At 48.1% G+C, this 23558-nt stretch overlaps 1 protein-coding gene across 2 annotated transcripts in view; it reads right to left on the bottom strand.

The window, feature by feature from the left end:
- Nucleotides 1-23558, bottom strand: part of ASIC1 (acid sensing ion channel subunit 1) — a 547380-nt gene that overhangs the window by 17243 nt on the left and 506579 nt on the right. For both annotated transcript variants that reach the window (XM_086959338.1, XM_086959330.1), the window contains 2 exons: nt 7360-7513; nt 4826-4917 (listed from right to left, as the gene is read on the bottom strand). In XM_086959338.1, coding sequence (XP_086815464.1) covers nt 4826-4917; nt 7360-7513 — 246 coding nt within the window. The remainder of the gene's footprint in view (nt 1-4825; nt 4918-7359; nt 7514-23558) is intronic.

Genomic DNA, 23558 nt, shown 5'->3' with positions numbered 1-23558 from the left:
TGTGCAAGGAAGTTGTCTTTGGATCGTATTTGTGGAGTGTTTCCAGGAGTCCTGTCCATCCCCAGCGGCTCGATCTCCTACCCGCACCAGTCCCGTTCCTCTCCCGCTCACCCACCACCTGTAGTACATGCAAAGACACTCACCCGCGCCCCCACCCCAGCCGCAGCGCCTAGAAGCCCCTCGCTTCGCTTACCTGTCCCAGTCTAGTCCCGCTTGCTGACAGTCCATCCCCAACGCCTCGAGCTCATCTTACCCGCACAAATCCCGTTCCTCTCCCGCTCACCCATCCGCTGCAGTCCCTGGAAGACATTCTCCAGCGTCGCATCCCACCCACAGCGCCTAGAAGCCCCTCGCTTCTCTTACCTGGCCCAGTCCAGTCCCACTTGCTCACAGTCATCACCAACGCCTCGAGCTTCTCTAACCCGCACCATCCCGTTCCTCCCCCGCTCACCCACCCCACCACCTGCAGTCCCTGGAAGATGCTCTCCCTCGCACCACCCGCAGCGCCTAGAAGCCTCTCTTACCTGTACCAGTCCAACCCCTTCTCGTAGCCGCGGTCGAAGAAGTGGGGTTCGGCCCCCAGCGCCCGCACCTCCGGGTGGATCCGCGGCACTTATGCAATAATCCGGAGCCACGGGCAGCTACGGAGGTACTGGGGACGCGGGACGATGAGGACATCAAGGATAGTTTGGGAGATAGCAATGCTACTGGAGCGATAACGGGCTCAGGGGAAATACATTGTGGAAATAACTTTGTGACAGTCGCACGGGCACTGGGCCAATAAACACCTAACTGGTAGAGCGGCAGGACCACGACGGCAGTAGAACGTTTGCCATAGAAGCATTGGTGCTGGTCCAATAACTGGGGTTGAGAGTATTATGATTATTAGGGGGTAATAGGAGGTAGTTCATACGTGGATATTATGAGCATTGGCAATACGTGAGAGGTGCACGGGGGTACAAATAGTTGATTGTTTTAATGTATTGAACACCATGTTAGTAGCACAGAATCTACATAATAGCAGTGAGACTTGGAACAGTAACTGTTGCTCTGTGTACGAGAGGGATGTGGTTAATAGTGTAGGACTATCACATTGACAGGAGTACTAGGGCACCAGCTCTTTCCTGCCAGGTTCACTGGGGCGCCCTGGGCAAATAGCCTGGGCTTTTGAAATAATAGCACAAGAACTAGGGCAATAATGAGTCTAGTGAGCCTTGATGGGGTGCGGCGACAATAAAAAACACACTGGGGACAAAAACTGTGGAACTGGTGAAAAAACAGATTAATGACAAGTATTGAGATAATAGGCAGGGAGCACTGGGGCATTAGCTGGGCCAACGTGTACCAAAGCAGCTGTAGTGACATTAACTATAGCAGTGCTTGTGCCTCCGTATGCCCCTGTCGCCTGCTTGTGCCTCTGTGTGCCCCTGTCGCCTGCTTGTGCCTCCGTGTGCCCCTGTCGCCTGCTTGTGCCTCCGTGTGCCCCTGTCGCCTGCTTGTGCCTCCGTGTGCCCCTGTCGCCTGCTTGTGCCTCCGTGTGCCCCTGTTGCCTGCTTGTGCTTTCGTGTTCCCCTGTTGCCTGCTTGTGCCTCCGTGTGCCCCTGTTGCCTGCTTGTGCTGTGTGGGTGTCTGTGGAAGGCTCTGTGTGGCTGTGTGTGTGGGGGGCTCTGTGTGGCTGTGTGTGTGGGGGGCTCTGTGTGGGTGTGTGTGTGGGGGGACTCTGTGTGTTTGTGTGTGTCATTTGCGAGAGATAAAGCTAGTGGCATTGTAAATGACAATGCCATTTATTTATGTTAAAAAAAACATAAATAAAAATAATGTCAAGAGCAATGCCAATAGCTCTAACTTTAACAAAGGCAAAACCATTGCATTGTAAATGCTTGTTGCATTAGTGTTCATGGCACCCTTACTACACCTTGGGAGTTTCCACTTTTAGGAGAGAACATTTGTATGTGTTTTACGGTTCTCGAAATCCTTGTTGTGGTAACTGAATAATAACTTTGATAACATCTTTAATATTGTTTTTACATACAGCCTCTGTTTCCTTTAAAAACTATTTAGGAATTTAGAGATTTCAAATTCTTTTTTGCACATTTCCCATACGAGTTTTAATGGTTTACAGAATTTGTATACCTGTCGTGGCATGGAAACACCACCCATGCCAGTAAACTGCAGGTCGAGTGGAACCCCTGTACTCCTTGGTGAGAGCATGGGCCCCCTACTAACACTGTGCTTTAGAATGCATTTTTACACAGTGCACACTCACCCCAGCTCGGCCGGAGAACTGCCGCTGGGGATTTATCATTTAAAAGCTTTCAGTTATTTCTCTGCATTGTATTCTGGCCTCCATATTAGAACAAAAAGTCCCCCTACCCTCTACAAAATGGTGGTCAGACTGGCATTTGGTCCGGGACAGATCCATGTGACGACTGTGTTTTTTGTCTTTCTCCCAGGATAGGTGCATATCCTTACCTTTTCTTGTCGACAGGTACGGCTCCTATGACCAGTCTGGACTGACCACCTAATTTTTAAATTTTCTTATTTGGAGCCTATGAAAGTCTGCATTGAAGACAGATTTTGGAGATCTGGGATCTACATCTTTCTATCTTTGTTTCAAGTAGATTAGAGTAAGATGAAAATATGGGTATTGTTCCTCTCTCCTTAAAAAGTAATAGGATTATTGATCCTCATACAATTCTGTTTAAAAGACTGACGAGCTGTCAATATACTATCCCAATTTAAATTCTCTTTGGTCCTGATGAAGGTGGTAGGGAAATGTGGAGCCTAGCTATCGAATTTTACGTTGACGTTGTTTGACTTGCTCAATGCTCTTGTCCATAAAAGGAGGAAATAATATGTTATGTCTCCTTGACACTTGGACTTTGGGTCTATTTAGAAGGCTTGTTTTTAATCGGATGGGACTCGATAGGTGTTTTGAGTAATTGGTGGATGGTGATTGAGGGCTTATTTAATTATGTTCAGTTTAAAAAAAATATTTTTCTGTATTTGATTAAAAAACAATTTAAAGAGTGAGGCATACGTTCAAAAATGAATTGTTTATGAACAAAAGTATACATATACTAACAATGTTTTGAAATGCAATTTTTCTGTAGGGGCTTAGACAAGGTGTGTGTCTGATGCAGGCAGGCCGTTGGTGCAGTCACTGGAACGAGAAAGCTCCAAGTCAGAGGCGACTTTCTGGCCTTGACTGGCCACTCTATGCTCTAGCGATGAAGAGTGAGCCCAGGGAGCATCTGTGTTTCACCTATGACACCCCTCTTATATCAGAGCTCTTATCACAGATTCACCAAGCTACCCCGTGCCTATAATGCGGAAAGATAGGTATGGGCAGCATCACCGTGGATGGGTTACATGCCTCAGAGGAAGCTAGATCTGGAAAAGGGTTGGTGATGGGGGGGGGGGGGTTGCTGGAGAATATGGGAACATTGCCAACTAGCTGAGCTAAGCAAGAGTATCAGATGCATGAGAATCAGGCTGTTGACCCCTCTCTGGCACCCTCTGCTCTTCCATCCCTCCCTCCTACAAATAGGGTGTGAGTCATCCGAGCAGTCCCACCCCAATCAGTCCCACTCTGCTCCAGGCCTTAGAACACCCTGCAAATGATCAGAGAGCAACTGTGGGTCGAGGGAAAACATCACCACCATCCAAGACGATTAAAAGCAAATTTAATTGCATATGCTAATAAAACACATTAGCATTTTCTAATTAGTATATTCAAATTCAGTGGAGTGCTCTTCTTGTCACATAGAATGGAGATCAGGAGGGCCTGGGCTGCCTGCTATGGGAAGCGTCAATTTCTCAAACTGGGGAAAGCAGGCCGGAAAGAACCGGTTGATGGAGAGGCCCAGGGGCCAATGAGGAGACACTGCTGGAGCAGCCACCTTGCCATGCTTTCTATAATGCAAGGACTTTATAGGACACCTGACTTTCGATGCAATGTTTTATCTAATGCAATATTTGTATCTGGCTACCAGCCTTTAATGGGATGTTTCCTGGGGAAACTAACATAACAAAGATAACGTTTTCTAGAACAGCAACCTACAATGCAGTGCTTTATTGGGGCACCTAGCCATCGCTCCAGTGTGTTCTGGAGCACCAACCTATGTGATGTTTCCAGAGGCACTCAACCTAAAATACAATTTTCTGGAGCACACAACCATCAGTGGGTTGTTAACCAACAATGCAATATTTTCTACGGCACCGAAGGTAAAATCCAATATTTTCTCGATCACCTAACCTACGATGCTGTGTTTCTGGGGCACATATCCAATAATTGAATTTTCTGGCGCACTGACCTACAGGTTCATATTTTCTGGAGCTTCTAACCGGTAAAGAAATGTTGTCTGGAGACCTAACCTCCAACACAATGTTCTTCTGGGGCATCCACTCTAGAATGCAATAACTGTCTTGAGCACCAGGGGTTCAGAGTTTCTGATTCACCCATAATGCAGTATTGGCGATCTGTGCTGGTGTACCATGTTAATGTGACCTCACTTGACCTCTTCGATATAGAATCTCTGGAGCCACTAATGCTGTTTTTGTAGTGTCTTGTATTATGAAGCATGTTGGCACACTTTATGGCACTGTGTCCCCCTCGAGAAGCTCCCGATGCAGTGTTTCAGTTTTCCATTGCTTGGAAGCGTCTCCATGGGCTCCATGCTACGCGCCTTTTGAGACTCTTACACTGGAACATTTATATTGTCTTTTATTATGAAACACCTTCATTGACTCCTATGTACACTGTCCAAGCTCAACCCTCGGTTAATACTAGGTGGGAACCAATTGTCGACAGCAATTCACTTACCCAGAAGCCCCGCTACCTCATAGGCCTTCTTCTGCTCGATTGTCTCATAGTTCAGGGCTTCGAAGAAAATATCCAGAACCAGGATGTTCTCACTGTGGGAGAGGCCAGGAAAGAGAAGAAGACAAAACACCCATAAGTGCGTTCTTACTTAAGTCGTCTTCACATACGTGCTTCCTTTGGCTGCACAACCACAGACACAAACACCAACTTCTCCAACTCATTCACTCATGGGCTCTCTCTCCGTTTACCCCTAGAAGCTCTGTTAGGCCCTCACATCCGGTGCAACTGCCCATAGAGTTTATCAGATTGGTCTAGGTGGTTTGTTCTAGTTTAAACTGAAGATATAACGAGATTTTATGACTAGTCGCCTCATTTAAGACTTGTTTGTTGGTTAATGCACAGTCTTTGCTCCTGGTTCTAAATTTTGAAGGTTGAATGGGGAATAATATGCACTTCCGGTTTTTACCAATTGGTAAAGATTTATCTTTTCACCCTTTCTGGACGCTTTTCCCCTATCAAAATACCTCCTGGTAACGTGGAAGAATCTGCACTGGGGATTCCAGATCAAGCGTATTTTACAGTGAGTTCCTAATCTGAAATTGGCGCAAACATAGATTGCACCAATTTTAGGTTTTGCCGGAACACACCTCTGTCTTTCATGAAACCTTCAGATTTGTCAGCAGATTATAGGGTTTGTGGAAGGTGCATATCTGACATCAATACACAAGTCACGCCTCCTCTTTCGATTCCAATAATCCCCCTTCCGCTCAAGGGCCAAGAGATGACATGATTTGATGCTAGGGTTTGTGGAAGGTGCATATCTGACATCAATACACAAGTCACGCCTCCTCTTTCGATTCCAATAATCCCCCTTCCACTCAAGGGCCAAGAGATGACATGATTTGATGCTATTTTACAAAAATACCATAACCGAAATATCGTCTGAAATATTGAGTCCTAAATGTTTTCCACAAAATGATCGCCCCATTGGAGTTATTAATAGGAAATCTACACCCAATGGTGTGATATTTTGTAGATGAAATTTGGGACACAAAACTTCTGTCAGGCGATATTTTTGCTAATGACATTCTTACATATCCGTGTAGATGAGGTCTGCCACTTTTGGGGCTCTTGACGGTTGTGCAGTGGACTTGCATAAGGAACCTATGCTATGGCTTACATGCTTTTATCTGTCCCGTCCCACCCCACCCATACTTTATACACCCTTCCACTTACATAGATGGCTTTACAGTCACCTTTTCAGGGGCTTACCATGCCTGTTCCTTGCGCTGCGCCTAGGCTCCTTCAACACCCTTCTTTGTTGTTTATACCTTTGCACATACATTCTCCCTGTACCCTGTGCACCACCTTGCAGGCTTGTTATTTGCAAGCTCGTCCATCCCTGTGAACTTTAAGCAAAATATATCCTGAGCTAAAAAAACAAGAGACAATAAAGTTCTTCAAATGAGTCTTGAGAATTAAGTAGTCTTCATGTCTTCCTTTATTCAGATGTTAGTCTTCTTAAATAAACTAGCCGCCAACACGTGTTTCGTCTTGGTAATACAGACCATAGCCTTCTTCAGGGCTAATGCTAGAGTCAATTGATCTTAATCAATCTATAATGTCAATAACTGAAATAAGTAGAAATAATTGTAGTCTGGAGACTCCTGAGATAATCAATCTTTATAATGGCAGTATATATCCAAAGTTACAAGCGCGCCCCCGTAGTACCTACGGATATGAAGTAACCTGTCTTAAGCAAGCACGAAAACGCGGCGTGTTTCTGTGCTTGTGGGATCAATTGGCTCTAGCATTAGCCCTGAAGAAGTCTATGGTCTATATTACCAAGACAAAACACGTGTTGGCGGCTAGTTTGTTTAAGAAGACTAACATCTGAATAAAGGAAGACATGAAGACTACTTACTTCTCAAGACTCATTTGAAGAACTTTATTGTTTCTTGTTTTTTTAGCTCAGGATATATTTTGCTTATTGTAACTTATGTGGGTTTGTCCTGACATTACCCATATTTGGTGGTTGGTGGATGGCCATCACCTTATCCTTGGAGCTTAACAGATTTAGATTTTGACTTTACCACGTCTCAGCGCAACTATCACTCAGCCATCCTTCATTCTCTGTCTCATCCCTGTGAACTTCTCCAGCGATCTTCTCTCACACGCATAAATAATACCTTTGGTTTAGATTTATGGCTTAAAGGCTGGCGTGCTCTGAGCTACATATGTCTGATCTACTACGCCCTTCTTAGCTTTTACCTCAATGTGAAGTTTAAAAATGGCTGCTGAACTTGGGATTAGACCTAAGTATTGGCTGCACATTCTATACTTCTAAGCACAGCGCGACTTCTCTTGGTCAGAGCTTTGACGCCATTCTTGGCCTGGCCCGCGCTATACAAAACTGTATAAGTTAATAAAATATTGAATCCTGCAAGTAAGGATGTGAAGGTCCATGAACAGAGAGGCTGGATGTCCATCCACCATGCAGAAGAAACTAGACAGCTTCTAAGAGCCACACTTACGCAATATACTGTTCGGACTTGTTGTATTTTTTGGCCAGGTACTTGGCGGAGGCCTTGCTAGGGATCTTCACCATCGACAGCTCCTTCCCATACCGCGTCATGTTGCAAGGTGTCTCGCACACACAGTACGTGTTGTCCCTCTCCACCAGAAAATCTGTAAAACAAGAAGTAGAGGAGCATTCTAAGGCACGTGGTCGGGAAACAGCCTTTACCACGCAGGCATTACAACATAATGCCTTTACCACGCATCAGTTGCAATGCCCTTACCACTCATATGCCTTTACAATGAAATGGTAAGCTAAATACAAGATAAGTGTGTGTCTATCTATCTATCTATCTATCTATCTATCTATCTATCTATCTATCTATCTATCTATCTATCTATCTATCTATCCATATGTGTGTGTGTGTGTGTGTGTATATATATATATATATATATATATATATATATATATATATATTACCTACAGGCGGTCGCCAGTAGGTATATATAGTTAGGATTTTTTCTCTATGGAACTTTTGAAAATTCTATGTCTAATAACTTTGACGTTTGTGGACGGAATCGGCTGAAATTTTCAGGAAAATGGCACATTTTGTTTCTGAGCAGCCCCTGAAAATTTGGGGGGGGTTCCGTCAAGGGGGGGCCGAGAAAAAAGGGGGGTCCCAAAACGCGTTTTTCCCATTCATTTTTCCATAGGGCCTTTGGCCTCACTTTTAGCTCGAACGGCTGAATGGATTTACACGAAACTTGGCAAAATTGTAGGGACTGTTAGCCCGATGTGCCTTTGCTGGGTCTCAATATATGTGCTCCAGTGGATTTTGAGAAATTAACGTTTAAAAAAACAGATATATCTGTGACAGCGTCCTAGATAGCGCACCAGATCGCGTACTTTTCGCGTTACGGAGCTTTGCGTAGCGAAGCTGATTGGCTCTCCGGTGTCTGTCAACATTCTAAACAGTCCGGTGCGGCCGCCATCTTGTCTCTCGGTAGGATCGAGAGACAAGAGGAGGAGAAAAACGAAGGGGGAATTTAATGAAAGGGGGCAAGGTAGACTCCTCTTGACCCCCTAGGAATGATGTTGGGGTTATTAAAGGGTCCCGTGGGGCAAATAATTAAAATTTGATTTTTCGCGGTAGAAGCGCTTCTCGGTTCGCGAACCGGGCCGCAAACTGGTAGCGAAACGGGAATTCGCCATTTTGTGTTTCGATTTAATTAAATTACTAGGTATAAGAGGGTACGGGAGATGTATCCTGCCCCCTTATGTTTTCTGAGGGTGGCTGAGGAGGATCATATATGTTGATACATGTCTTCCAGCGGCTGTGCGTGAGCTTTTTTTTTTTGTTTTGCTGCGTGACGTCTGTTAACGTTCGATTCGATGGAAATCAGGAACTGTTGACCGCCATTTTGTCACTGCGAGTTAATATTTTGTTAAAAATAATTGTTTATTGATAAACATTGTTTGCGCCATCTTGCCTTTTTTGCAATGCCACACTTTTGTTGAGCACGGCAGCCATTTTAGATGCCTTGACCAGACCTACTCTCTGCACGCCGCCGATCCTCAGCATGGCTCCCCACCCTCGCAAGCATCTCCCTCACGCACTGGTCACCCCCGCTCTCTCTCTCATGCATGGGCCAGAAACCTCCTCCCATCTGCGCTGTTCGTGAGCGTTTTTTTTTTTGCTGCGTGCACCCCCGCTCTCTCTCTCATGCATGGGCCAGAAACCTCCTCTGTAGGAGAGTAGGGTCTGCTATCCTATGGTCACCCCAATTTTTGCTTTTTGCTTCACTGGTTTTCGACTTACTGAGGCTGTGGGCCTGCTAATCAGACCCCCAGCCTGCTGTTCTCTCTCTAAATTTGTAATACATGTGCTATAGGTACATACCACAATTGGAAATGGACTCCTTGTCAGCCCCTGTACCATGCACTATAGGTGCCCAGGGCATAGGTGCCACCAAGGCCTACCAGGGGCTGAAGCATAGCTTTTGCCACCCCTGGCTGGTTCTTAAATTGACACAACTGGCTGAACACTCAGCTGGGGCAAGTGGGTGTAATCACCCCTTGCTTAGATATAGTATACCTATATCTAAACCTATATCTGGACACATATATAGCCTGTAAGCCACTCCTATGGAAGGCCTCATCAATCCTGGAGGCAGAGTGCGTGGTTTTATGTGAGATGGTGCTCTGGCATGAGCTGAGCCTGTCTGCAGCTGTCGGGAACAACTCCCTAAGCTGATCCGGGATAATGCCATACCATATACTCTTAAGCGCATTATAATCCTCGCGGTTATATAGCAACTTTGGTTTGGCTTTATCAAAACATGTCGTGTAAGGTGTCATACGAATTGGAATACTATCCCCTCGCCAGTTCTGGCGACGGGGATAGCATTCCACCCTTCTAGAGGGAGAAGACATGTTACTTTACTGAAACGCGGTTGATTTAAAATGAGCCTCAGATCCACAAAATGGATGCCCCTGCCACAGACACGGGTCTGACCTCCTGCTGCTGACCGAAACCCGGCAGAGGAGGCCTGGACAAAGAGTTTCCTGTCACAGGGCGGTGTCAAACCACCCCAGACAGGAGATAGTGGATTGGAGTAGGGAGGTTTCAATGAAACCAGACACTGCCTGGGGAGCACAAGGCTGCCCCTTGCAGGATCCGGCCAAACCGGTTCTGGGGCCTCCCAGCCCCTGTCCCAGCGCGGCCAGGATCAAAGGAGAGGGGTGTAACCACCCCCTTCCTGGGTCCCACCCATAGGAGGGGACCTAGCAGGATGTCCAACCCCCTAGATTCGAATAAGAGGGGGAGCAGTCCCAACGGAGATCAGATCATCCTGAAGAAACATAAGAAACGAAATCTGGACCCTTCGACTTTCTACACGACGTGAGAAGACTGAAGAATCTCCCTTGTGGTCAAGGAGTGACCACCCTGTGCAAACAGGCACCATCCAGCCCTTGACCCTTGCTTTGTTGCAGTTCCCGCCGGAACTCGAGCGACAGAGATTGACGAGATCAAGCTTGCCTGCCTTCTACCTGCCCGATCCACAGTCCCTGCAGAGCTGAGACCCGTGGAGGCGACTGGAAGCGTGGGGCACGCCATCTTGAAAAGGCCACGAGACGCTGACCGTGCGGCCCACGAGTGACCCTCGAAGCTGTACACCGGGGTTTGAGAAGCCCCAGCCCCGAGCTCCACTTGCACCAAAGCTCACCCCTCCACACTCGCTGAGTGCTGCGTGGGGCCCTTCTGCTTGTGTGCGCTCGACGCGTTGGCCCGGTCACTTGCCAGCTGGCTTGTGGCCCCTGTGCCGACGAACTTTGAAATCCGACTTGCTTTTCTGGTTGCTCCAGATCTGCACCAGCTCCTGTGAAAAGGAGCACCCACTCTGACCCTCCTGGTTCGAGTGATAAGCAATCTCCCGGTTCCGCGTGGATTGCTTTTGCCAAGTGCTGTTTGCTACAATCTTCAAGCCGACGGTGCTGACGGCGAGAGCCTACGTGGGACAGATCGTGACCTGCTCCTGGACGTCGCAGATGCCCCAGAGCCCACGTGACAGCGGAGAGAAGCCTATCGACAACCGCCTGATTGCGCCCGACATTGCCTGGTTCCGTCCTGGTTCCACCCTGGTCACTGCTGAGTGACCCAGACTCTGTCCCCTCTGCTTTCAGGTACTTTTCTACATCGATCCACCCTTGGATCGTACCGGACACTTCTGCTTCACAGCGCCTGCAGCTGCAACAGCTCCAAGCACCCAGAACCTGCGTGACAGAACCCGACGCCACTTCGACCCTGTGCACCCACGGCCTGTGGGTGAGGTAACTTTGCAACGCCGGTGTCTTTACACTGGTACACACCTCTAGGGTCTGTGTCTAAAGTTTTGTGTTCCTAGGTTCAGCGGAAGTATCTTTTTATTCACTTTAATTGACTTTTACGCACCATTGACAGTGCATTGGTGCGCGCTGCACTTTCCGTGCTGCACCCGTCTCCTGTGGGCTACTCCCGACTTCTTCAGTGCTTGTCCTGACTGCTCCCAGCGAATCTCTAGGCCCTAGGCCTAACCATTGTTCGTAAAGTGTTACTTATACCACTTTTTTGATATATGGTCTGAGTGGCCACCCGCCCTCATCCATAAACGTGCAACTTTATATGTGTAACAGTGCTTTTGATTTAACGCTTGTGCCCCTTTCCTCATAAAGAGTACTGGGGAGTAATTTAGTAATAAATACATATATTTTTATAATATATACTTGTGTGGTGTCCTTTCATTTGATTACAGGATTGTATGTGGTAAAACAGCTCGCTTAACACGACCTCTTAAGTTAAGCCTTTAAGGCTGCTTAGTCCATGCTACCACTAGGATAGCTTGTCTACAAGGTTGACTTACAACCTGACATCTTTGGGGTTTGTTTGGACTGATACCCAGTGGTTCCAGAATTGGAAACACTACATATCAGGCCAACTTCTCACATTGGTGTGCAGCGGTGCGGATTTGAGCTTGCTGTTTGTTTTACCATTGCAATCTTTATCAAATTGAAAGATCACATCAAGTACCTATAGGTACATATAAATCAAAAGCTTAGCATATTAAGTTCTACTGAACTTAGTAGTTGTAGATTAAAGGGATTAGCACACCCTGACTACAACTCACTAGCAAGGTACAGTAGGAAACCACTTAGTGTAGGTAAGTGCACCACTTACACCTCACTAGCAGTCATGTCTGATACAGATAGAGCCTCAGGCTCTGCTCCTGTAATAGTTGATCCTATAGGGACAACATCCAGATATGACAACCTTAGCCACAAAGACCTGAGTGCCTTGTGCACAGCCAGGGGGCTAAAAAAGGGCAGAGGCCCTACCATTCCTTCCCTAGTAGCTCTCCTAGAAAAGGATGACCTAGACAAGGTGAGTCAGACTCCCTTAGAAACAGAGGAAGGGATAAACTCCCCTGAGAATGAGGATCTTCAAGAAGGAATAGAGGAGGAAGAGGAAGACCCAGAAGAAGGCTCTGATATAGATGAGCCTGAAGATCAGGATCAGGGGGGAAACCAGGTACAGGTTGCCAGGCTTAACCAGGCCAACTTGGACCTACATGGGAATGGAGGGGGCCAGCACCACTCCAGATCTCATAACCAAATTCTCCCAGGTAATAGAAGGGAGAGATCTCTGTCAAGGGACTCTCACCTTTCTAGTGCCTCAAGAGAATCTCAAAGAGGAATGACTTCCTCCCAGAGAAAAGAGCATAGGGCCAGGATGAGGGCTGTCCAACTCCAGATAGAGAGGGAGGAGGTAGCTCTGGCTCAAGCTAAACTGACCTTAGCTCAAGCTAAACTTACCTTGGCTAGGGAACAGAAAATAAGTGGCTTAGATGCCACTGGTGGCAGCAAAGTTCCTAAAGAAAAAGACAGGGCCTATGACAATAGAAACCTGACAAAAATTGTGCCCCCCTACAAGGAAGGGGATGATATCCACAAATGGATGACTGCTCTTGAGAGGGCCTGCATGGTACAGCAGGTCCCTGAGGATCAGTGGGCAGCAATTTTATGGTACTCCTTTTCTGAGAAAGGGAGGGACAGGCTCCTCACTGTTAGACCTGAGGATGCCAAAAACTACTCTGTTCTGAAGAGTGCTCTTATTGAAGGGTTTGGCCTAACCACTGAGCAATACAGGTTGTTGTTCAGAGACACCCAAAAAGCACAGACTCAGGACTGGACTGATTTTGTAGATTGTGCCACTAAGGCTCTGGAGGGTTGGCTGCAGGGAAGTAAAGTTTCAGACTATACAGGATTGTACAATCTTATGATGAGAGAACAGATCCTTAATAACTGTCAGAACCAGCTGTTGCATCAATACCTTGTTGACTCTGATTTGACCTCTCCCCAAGAATTGGGAAAGAAGGCAGACAAATGGGTCAGAACAAGGATTAAGCAGAAAAACCAGAACCAAGGTGACCAGAAGAAAACAGACCAGAAGGGTGGGAATCAGAAAGATAAAGAAAAGGACCAGAAGTCTTCAGGCCCCCAAACTAGCAATAAGGAGGGGGGTTCCCAAAATGGAAACAAGAAAAAGAAGAATGATGGCCCAAAGAAACCTTGGTGTAATACCTGCAAATCAGTTTCACACTGGGGCAGTGAATGCACTAAGAAAAATCCAGTCCCCACCACTGCAGCTCCTAAAGCAACTGCACCCCCTAGTACAGTCAGCAGTGGTGGTACACAGCCAAAGGGTTTAGTAGGGTTGACCCTGGGTACTGAGGTGGAATCTGGCCTAGTCAGAATCCCCACACAGGCAGTTCTCCTATATGATGTGGACATATCATTGCCCACTGCAGTAAGCCCCAGTAACCTGGGCAAATATAGGCAGACTCCCTTAATTAATGAGAAACTGGCTCAGGCCTACAGGGACACTTGTGCCAGTGTCACAATGGTGGCACCTGGCTTTGTGGACCCTGGACAAATTGTACTAGGTGAAAGTTACCTAGTGACCAATGCAAGCAACTCCACTACTTCCCATAGTGTGGCTGTTGTGAACTTCTCCTGGGGAGGGGTAGATGGCCTAAAGAAAGTTGTTGTGAGTGCAGACCTCCCAGTAGACTGTCTGTTAGGCAATGATCTTGAAAGCTCAGTTTGGTCAGAAGTGGAGTACAGGACTCATGCAGAAATGCTAGGGATTTCAGCTCATGTCCTTGCAGTGACAAGGTCTCAGGCTAAGAAGTGCCTTCCTGAACCAGTGGTGGATCTTGAAACAATAGACCAACCACAACCCAAGAGAAGGAGCAAGAGGGTTAAGGCTGTGCCTTCCCACTTGCCCCAGGTTGAGGATCAGGTTTCACAGGAAACTGATTCTGCAGTCCAAGAGGAGACTGTCTCAGAGGAGCTTGAACCTGATCAGGTTGAGTTTCTGGGGACAGGGGGACCCTCAAGGGCAGACCTGGGGCAGGCCCAATTAGATTGCCCTTCACTTGAACCCCTCAGACAGCAAGCTGCTGCTGAGGCTGCAGGGAATGCTCAAGGTACCCATAAAGTGTATTGGGATGAAGGACTCCTTTATTCAGAGGCTAGAGACCCCAAGCCTGGCACAACCAGGAGGTTGGTTATACCTTTGAAGTTTAGGGGCTTCCTTCTTACCTTGGCCCATGATATTCCCCTTGCAGGACACTTAGGCCAGAATAAGACTTGGGACAGGCTTGTTCCACACTTTCACTGGCCTCACATGTCAGAAAATGTCAAGGAGTTTTGTCGCTCCTGTGTCACTTGCCAAGCCAGTGGTAAGTCAGGTGGCACAACAAAGGCCCCCCTGATACCACTACCTGTGGTGGGGGTACCCTTTGAAAGAGTTGGAATAGACATTGTGGGTCCCATGGATCCTCAAACAGCATCTGGGCACAGATTTATACTGGTGGTAGTGGATCATGCCACCAGGTACCCAGAAGCAATTCCCCTGAGGACCACCACAGCTCCTGTGGTGGCAAAAGCCCTCATTGCAGTTTTCTCAAGAGTGGGCTTTCCAAAGGAGGTTCTTTCAGACAGAGGTACCAACTTCATGTCTGGATACTTAAAAGCAATGTGGAAAGAGTGTGGAGTAAACTATAAGTTTACCACACCGTACCATCCACAGTGCAATGGGCTTGTGGAAAGGTTCAACAAGACCCTAAAGGGAATGATAAAAGGTTTACCAGAGAAGCTTAGGCGGAAATGGGACATCCTTTTACCCTGCTTGCTCTTTGCTTACAGAGAGGTCCCACAGAAGGGGGTTGGCTACAGCCCTTTTGAACTTTTGTTTGGCCACCCTGTAAGAGGTCCATTGAGTTTGGTGAAGGAAGGATGGGAGTTACCTCTCAAAAAGCCTAAACTAGACATTGTGGACTATGTACTTGGTCTCCGCTCCAGGATGGCTGAATACATGGAGAGAGCATCCAAAAACCTTGAGGCAAGTCAGGAATTACAGAAAGCCTGGCATGACCAAAAGGCTGTTCTGGTTGAGTACCAGCCAGGGCAGAAGGTGTGGGTGTTGGACCCAGTGGGGCCAGCAGCTCTCCAGGACCAATGGACTGGACCCTACCCTATCATTGAAAAGAAGGGAGAAGTCACCTACCTGGTTGACTTTGGCACCCCTAGGAGCCCCCACAGGGTGCTCCATGTCAATCGTTTGAAAGCATTTGTTGACAGGGAGGACATGAGTCTCCTCATGGCCACAGATGGGGAACAGGAGGAAGAGAGTGACCCTCTCCCAGACCTGCTTTCCCAGAACCCTGATGATGGTTCAGTTGATGGAGTAGCCTTGGCAGGCAGCCTCACTGAGCAGCAACAGGTGGACTGCAGACAGGTGTTGCAGGCCCACAGACACTTGTTTTCACTCACACCCAGTCAGACTAACTGGTGCACCCATGAGGTGGATACTGGTGACAATCTGCCTGTGAAGAATAAGATCTACAGGCAACCTGACCATGTCAGGGATTGTATAAAGGCTGAGGTGCAAAAGATGTTGGAGCTTGGAGTGATTGAGCCATCAGAGAGCCCATGGGCTAGCCCAGTGGTCCTTGTGCCAAAACCTCATACCAAAGATGGGAAGAGAGAAATGAGGTTTTGTGTGGACTACAGAGGTCTCAATGCTGTCACTAGGACAGATGCTCATCCCATTCCAAGAGCAGATGAGCTCATTGATAAATTGGCTTCTGCCAAGTTTCTGAGCACATTTGATTTGACAGCTGGCTACTGGCAAATCAGACTAGCTGAAGAGTCAAAAGCCAAAACAGCATTCTCTACCCCTAGTGGACATTATCAGTTTGTGGTAATGCCCTTTGGTTTGAAGAATGCACCTGCCACTTTCCAAAGGTTGGTGAACCAAGTCCTTGCTGGGCTGGATGACTTTTGTGCAGCATATCTAGATGATATTGCTGTCTTTAGCTCCACCTGGGAGGATCACCTGATCCACCTGAAGAAGGTTCTGGAGGCCCTGCAAAAGGCAGGCCTGACTATCAAGGCTACTAAGTGCCAGATAGGGCAGAGCAAGGTTGTGTACTTGGGCCACCTAGTAGGTGGGGGTCAAGTTCAACCACTGGAGAGCAAGATCCAGACCATACAGGACTGGACTCCTCCAACTACCCAGACACAAGTCAGAGCCTTCTTTGGCCTGACTGGGTATTACAGAAAATTTGTAAAGAACTATGGGTCCATTGTGACACCATTGAATGACTTGACATCCAAGAAGATGCCCAAAAAGGTTCAGTGGACAGTTAGCTGTCAAAAGGTGTAGGAGAGTAGGGTCTGCTATCCTATGGTCACCCCAATTTTTGCTTTTTGCTTCACTGGTTTTCGACTTACTGAGGCTGTGGGCCTGCTAATCAGACCCCCAGCCTGCTGTTCTCTCTCTAAATTCATAATACATGTGCTATAGGTACATACCACAATTGGAAATGGACTCCTTGTCAGCCCCTGTACCATGCACTATAGGTGCCCAGGGCATAGGTGCCACCAAGGCCTACCAGGGGCTGAAGCATAGCTTTTGCCACCCCTGGCTGGTTCTTAAATTGACACAACTGGCTGAACACTCAGCTGGGGCAAGTGGGTGTAATCACCCCTTGCTTAGATATAGTATACCTATATCTAGACCTATATCTGGACACATATATAGCCTGTAAGCCACTCCTATGGAAGGCCTCATCAATCCTGGAGGCAGAGTGCGTGGTTTTATGTGAGATGGTGCTCTGGCATGAGCTGAGCCTGTCTGCAGCTGTCGGGAACAACTCCCTAAGCTGATCCGGGATAATGCCATACCATATACTCTTAAGCGCATTATAATCCTCGCGGTTATATAGCAACTTTGGTTTGGCTTTATCAAAACATGTCGTGTAAGGTGTCATACGAATTGGAATACTATCCCCTCGCCAGTTCTGGCGACGGGGATAGCATTCCACCCTTCTAGAGGGAGAAGACATGTTACTTTACTGAAACGCGGTTGATTTAAAATGAGCCTCAGATCCACAAAATGGATGCCCCTGCCACAGACACGGGTCTGACCTCCTGCTGCTGACCGAAACCCGGCAGAGGAGGCCTGGACAAAGAGTTTCCTGTCACAGGGCGGTGTCAAACCACCCCAGACAGGAGATAGTGGATTGGAGTAGGGAGGTTTCAATGAAACCAGACACTGCCTGGGGAGCACAAGGCTGCCCCTTGCAGGATCCGGCCAAACCGGTTCTGGGGCCTCCCAGCCCCTGTCCCAGCGCGGCCAGGATCAAAGGAGAGGGGTGTAACCACCCCCTTCCTGGGTCCCACCCATAGGAGGGGACCTAGCAGGATGTCCAACCCCCTAGATTCGAATAAGAGGGGGAGCAGTCCCAACGGACCTCAGATCATCCTGAAGAAACATAAGAAACAAAATCTGGACCCTTCGACTTTCTACACGACGTGAGAAGACTGAAGAATCTCCCTTGTGGTCAAGGAGTGACCACCCTGTGCAAACAGGCACCATCCAGCCCTCGACCCTTGCTTTGTTGCAGTTCCCGCCGGAACTCGAGCGACAGAGATCGACGAGATCAAGCTTGCCTGCCTTCTACCTGCCCGATCCACAGTCCCTGCAGAGCTGAGACCCGTGGAGGCGACCGGAAGCGTGGGGCACGCCATCTTGAAAAGGCCACGAGACGCTGACCGTGCGGCCCACGAGTGACCCTCGAAGCTGTACACCGGGGTTTGAGAAGCCCCAGCCCCGAGCTCCACTTGCACCAAAGCTCACCCCTCCACACTCGCTGAGTGCTGCGTGGGGCCCTTCTGCTTGTGTGCGCTCGACGCGTTGGCCCGGTCACTTGCCAGCTGGCTTGTGGCCCCTGTGCCGACGAACTTTGAAATCCGACTTGCTTTTCTGGTTGCTCCAGATCTGCACCAGCTCCTGTGAAAAGGAGCACCCACTCTGACCCTCCTGGTTCGAGTGATAAGCAATCTCCCGGTTCCGCGTGGATTGCTTTTGCCAAGTGCTGTTTGCTACAATCTTCAAGCCGACGGTGCTGACGGCGAGAGCCTACGTGGGACAGATCGTGACCTGCTCCTGGACGTCGCAGATGCCCCAGAGCCCACGTGACAGCGGAGAGAAGCCTATCGACAACCGCCTGATTGCGCCCGACATTGCCTGGTTCCGTCCTGGTTCCACCCTGGTCACTGCTGAGTGACCCAGACTCTGTCCCCTCTGCTTTCAGGTACTTTTCTACATCGATCCACCCTTGGATCGCACCGGACACTTCTGCTTCACAGCGCCTGCAGCTGCAACAGCTCCAAGCACCCAGAACCTGCGTGACAGAACCCGACGCCACTTCGACCCTGTGCACCCACGGCCTGTGGGTGAGGTAACTTTGCAACGCCGGTGTCTTTACACTGGTACACACCTCTAGGGTCTGTGTCTAAAGTTTTGTGTTCCTAGGTTCAGCGGAAGTATCTTTTTATTCACTTTAATTGACTTTTACGCACCATTGACAGTGCATTGGTGCGCGCTGCACTTTCCGTGCTGCACCCGTCTCCTGTGGGCTACTCCCGACTTCTTCATTGCTTGTCCTGACTGCTCCCAGCGAATCTCTAGGCCCTAGGCCTAACCATTGTTCGTAAAGTGTTACTTATACCACTTTTTTGATATATGGTCTGAGTGGCCACCCGCCCTCATCCATAAACGTGCAACTTTATATGTGTAACAGTGCTTTTGATTTAACGCTTGTGCCCCTTTCCTCATAAAGAGTACTGGGGAGTAATTTAGAAATAAATACATATATTTTTATAATATATACTTGTGTGGTGTCCTTTCATTTGATTACAGGATTGTATGTGGTAAAACAGCTCGCTTAACACGACCTCTTAAGTTAAGCCTTTAAGGCTGCTTAGTCCATGCTACCACTAGGATAGCTTGTCTACAAGGTTGACTTACAACCTGACATCTTTGGGGTTTGTTTGGACTGATACCCAGTGGTTCCAGAATTGGAAACACTACATATCAGGCCAACTTCTCACATTGGTGGCAGCGGTGGGATTTGAGCTTGCTGTTTGTTTTACCATTGCAATCTTTATCAAATTGAAAGATCACATCAAGTACCTCTAGGTACATATAAATCAAAAGCTTAGCATATTAAGTTCTACTGAACTTAGTAGTTGTAGATTAAAGGGATTAGCACACCCTGACTACAACTCACTAGCAAGGTACAGTAGGAAACCACTTAGTGTAGGTAAGTGCACCACTTACACCTCACTAGCAGTCATGTCTGATACAGGTAGAGCCTCAGGCTCTGCCCCTGTAGAAGTTGATCCTATAGGGACAACATCCAGATATGACAACCTTAGCCACAAAGACCTGAGTGCCTTGTGCACAGCCAGGGGGCTAAAAAAGGGCAGAGGCCCTACCATTCCTTCCCTAATAGCTCTCCTAGAAAAGGATGACCTAGACAAGGTGAGTCAGACTCCCTTAGAAACAGAGGAAGGGATAAACTCCCCTGAGAATGAGGATCTTCAAGAAGGAATAGAGGAAGACCCAGAAGACGGCTCTGATATAGATGAGCCTGAAGATCAGGATCAGGGGGGAAACCAGGTACAGGTTGCCCGGCTTAACCAGGCCAACTTGGACCTACATGGGAATGGAGGGGGCCAGCACCACTCCAGATCTCATAACCAAATTCTCCCAGGTAATAGAAGGGAGAGATCTCTGTCAAGGGACTCTCACCTTTCTAGTGCCTCAAGAGAATCTCAAAGAGGAATGACTTCCTCCCAGAGAAAAGAGCATAGGGCCAGGATGAGGGCTGTCCAACTCCAGATAGAGAGGGAGGAGGTAGCTCTGGCTCAAGCTAAACTGACCTTAGCTCAAGCTAAACTTACCTTGGCTAGGGAACAGAAAATAAGTGGCTTAGATGCCACTGGTGGCAGCAAAGTTCCTAAAGAAAAAGACAGGGCCTATGACAATAGAAACCTGACAAAAATTGTGCCCCCCTACAAGGAAGGGGATGATATCCACAAATGGATGACTGCTCTTGAGAGGGCCTGCATGGTACAGCAGGTCCCTGAGGATCAGTGGGCAGCACTTTTATGGTACTCCTTTTCTGAGAAAGGGAGGGACAGGCTCCTCACTGTTAGACCTGAGGATGCCAAAAACTACTCTGTTCTGAAGAGTGCTCTTATTGAAGGGTTTGGCCTAACCACTGAGCAATACAGGTTGTTGTTCAGAGACACCCAAAAAGCACAGACTCAGGACTGGACTGATTTTGTAGATTGTGCCACTAAGGCTCTGGAGGGTTGGCTGCAGGGAAGTAAAGTTTCAGACTATACAGGATTGTACAATCTTATGATGAGAGAACAGATCCTTAATAACTGTCAGAACCAGCTGTTGCATCAATACCTTGTTGACTCTGATTTGACCTCTCCCCAAGAATTGGGAAAGAAGGCAGACAAATGGGTCAGGACAAGGATTAAGCAGAAAAACCAGAACCAAGGTGACCAGAAGAAAGCAGACCAGAAGGGTGGGAATCAGAAAGATAAAGAAAAGGACCAGAAGTCTTCAGGCCCCCAAACTAGCAATAAGGAGGGGGGTTCCCAAAATGGAAACAAGAAAAAGAAGAATGATGGCCCAAAGAAACCTTGGTGTAATACCTGCAAATCAGTTTCACACTGGGGCAGTGAATGCACTAAGAAAAATCCAGTCCCCACCACTGCAGCTCCTAAAGCAACTGCACCCCCTAGTACAGTCAGCAGTGGTGGTACACAGCCAAAGGGTTTAGTAGGGTTGACCCTGGGTACTGAGGTGGAATCTGGCCTAGTCAGAATCCCCACACAGGCAGTTCTCCTATATGATGTGGACATATCTTTGCCCACTGCAGTAAGCCCCAGTAACCTGGGCAAATATAGGCAGACTCCCTTAATTAATGAGAAACTGGCTCAGGCCTACAGGGACACTTGTGCCAGTGTCACAATGGTGGCACCTGGCTTTGTGGACCCTGGACAAATTGTACTAGGTGAAAGTTACCTAGTGACCAATGCAAGCAACTCCACTACTTCCCATAGTGTGGCTGTTGTGAACTTCTCCTGGGGAGGGGTAGATGGCCTAAAGAAAGTTGTTGTGAGTGCAGACCTCCCAGTAGACTGTCTGTTAGGCAATGATCTTGAAAGCTCAGTTTGGTCAGAAGTGGAGTACAGGACTCATGCAGAAATGCTAGGGATTTCAGCTCATGTCCTTGCAGTGACAAGGTCTCAGGCTAAGAAGTGCCTTCCTGAACCAGTGGTGGATCTTGAAACAATAGACCAACCACAACCCAAGAGAAGGAGCAAGAGGGTTAAGGCTGTGCCTTCCCACTTGCCCCAGGTTGAGGATCAGGTTTCACAGGAAACTGATTCTGCAGTCCAAGAGGAGACTGTCTCAGAGGAGCTTGAACCTGATCAGGTTGAGTTTCTGGGGACAGGGGGACCCTCAAGGGCAGACCTGGGGCAGGCCCAATTAGATTGCCCTTCACTTGAACCCCTCAGACAGCAAGCTGCTGCTGAGGCTGCAGGGAATGCTCAAGGTACCCATAAAGTGTATTGGGATGAAGGACTCCTTTATTCAGAGGCTAGAGACCCCAAGCCTGGCACAACCAGGAGGTTGGTTATACCTTTGAAGTTTAGGGGCTTCCTTCTTACCTTGGCCCATGATATTCCCCTTGCAGGACACTTAGGCCAGAATAAGACTTGGGACAGGCTTGTTCCACACTTTCACTGGCCTCACATGTCAGAAAATGTCAAGGAGTTTTGTCGCTCCTGTGTCACTTGCCAAGCCAGTGGTAAGTCAGGTGGCACCACAAAGGCCCCCCTGATACCACTACCTGTGGTGGGGGTACCCTTTGAAAGAGTTGGAATAGACATTGTGGGTCCCATGGATCCTCAAACAGCATCTGGGCACAGATTTATACTGGTGGTAGTGGATCATGCCACCAGGTACCCAGAAGCAATTCCCCTGAGGACCACCACAGCTCCTGTGGTGGCAAAAGCCCTCATTGCAGTTTTCTCAAGAGTGGGCTTTCCAAAGGAGGTTCTTTCAGACAGAGGTACCAACTTTATGTCTGGATACTTAAAAGCAATGTGGAAAGAGTGTGGAGTAAACTATAAGTTTACCACACCCTACCATCCACAGTGCAATGGGCTTGTGGAAAGGTTCAACAAGACCCTAAAGGGAATGATAAAAGGGTTACCAGAGAAGCTTAGGCGGAAATGGGACATCCTTTTACCCTGCTTGCTCTTTGCTTACAGAGAGGTCCCACAGAAGGGGGTTGGCTACAGCCCTTTTGAACTTTTGTTTGGCCACCCTGTAAGGGGTCCATTGAGTTTGGTGAAGGAAGGATGGGAGTTACCTCTCAAAAAGCCTAAACTAGACATTGTGGACTATGTACTTGGTCTCCGCTCCAGGATGGCTGAATACATGGAGAGAGCATCCAAAAACCTTGAGGCCAGTCAGGAATTACAGAAAGCCTGGCATGACCAAAAGGCTGTTCTGGTTGAGTACCAGCCAGGGCAGAAGGTGTGGGTGTTGGACCCAGTGGGGCCAGCAGCTCTCCAGGACCAATGGACTGGACCCTACCCTATCATTGAAAAGAAGGGAGAAGTCACCTACCTGGTTGACTTTGGCACCCCTAGGAGCCCCCACAGGGTGCTCCATGTCAATCGTTTGAAAGCATTTGTTGACAGGGAGGACATGAGTCTCCTCATGGCCACAGATGGGGAACAGGAGGAAGAGAGTGACCCTCTCCCAGACCTGCTTTCCCAGAACCCTGATGATGGTTCAGTTGATGGAGTAGCCTTGGCAGGCAGCCTCACTGAGCAGCAACAGGTGGACTGCAGACAGGTGTTGCAGGCCCACAGACACTTGTTTTCACTCACACCCAGTCAGACTAACTGGTGCACCCATGAGGTGGATACTGGTGACAATCTGCCTGTGAAGAATAAGATCTACAGGCAACCTGACCATGTCAGGGATTGTATAAAGGCTGAGGTGCAAAAGATGTTGGAGCTTGGAGTGATTGAGCCATCAGAGAGCCCATGGGCTAGCCCAGTGGTCCTTGTGCCAAAACCTCATACCAAAGATGGGAAGAGAGAAATGAGGTTTTGTGTGGACTACAGAGGTCTCAATGCTGTCACTAGGACAGATGCCCATCCCATTCCAAGAGCAGATGAGCTCATTGATAAATTGGCTTCTGCCAAGTTTCTGAGCACATT

This window comes from Lissotriton vulgaris, chromosome 1_1, assembly GCF_964263255.1.
Source record: "Lissotriton vulgaris chromosome 1_1, aLisVul1.2, whole genome shotgun sequence".
NCBI lineage: Eukaryota > Metazoa > Chordata > Amphibia > Caudata > Salamandridae > Lissotriton > Lissotriton vulgaris.
This window is presented reverse-complemented; position numbering and strand designations above follow the sequence as displayed.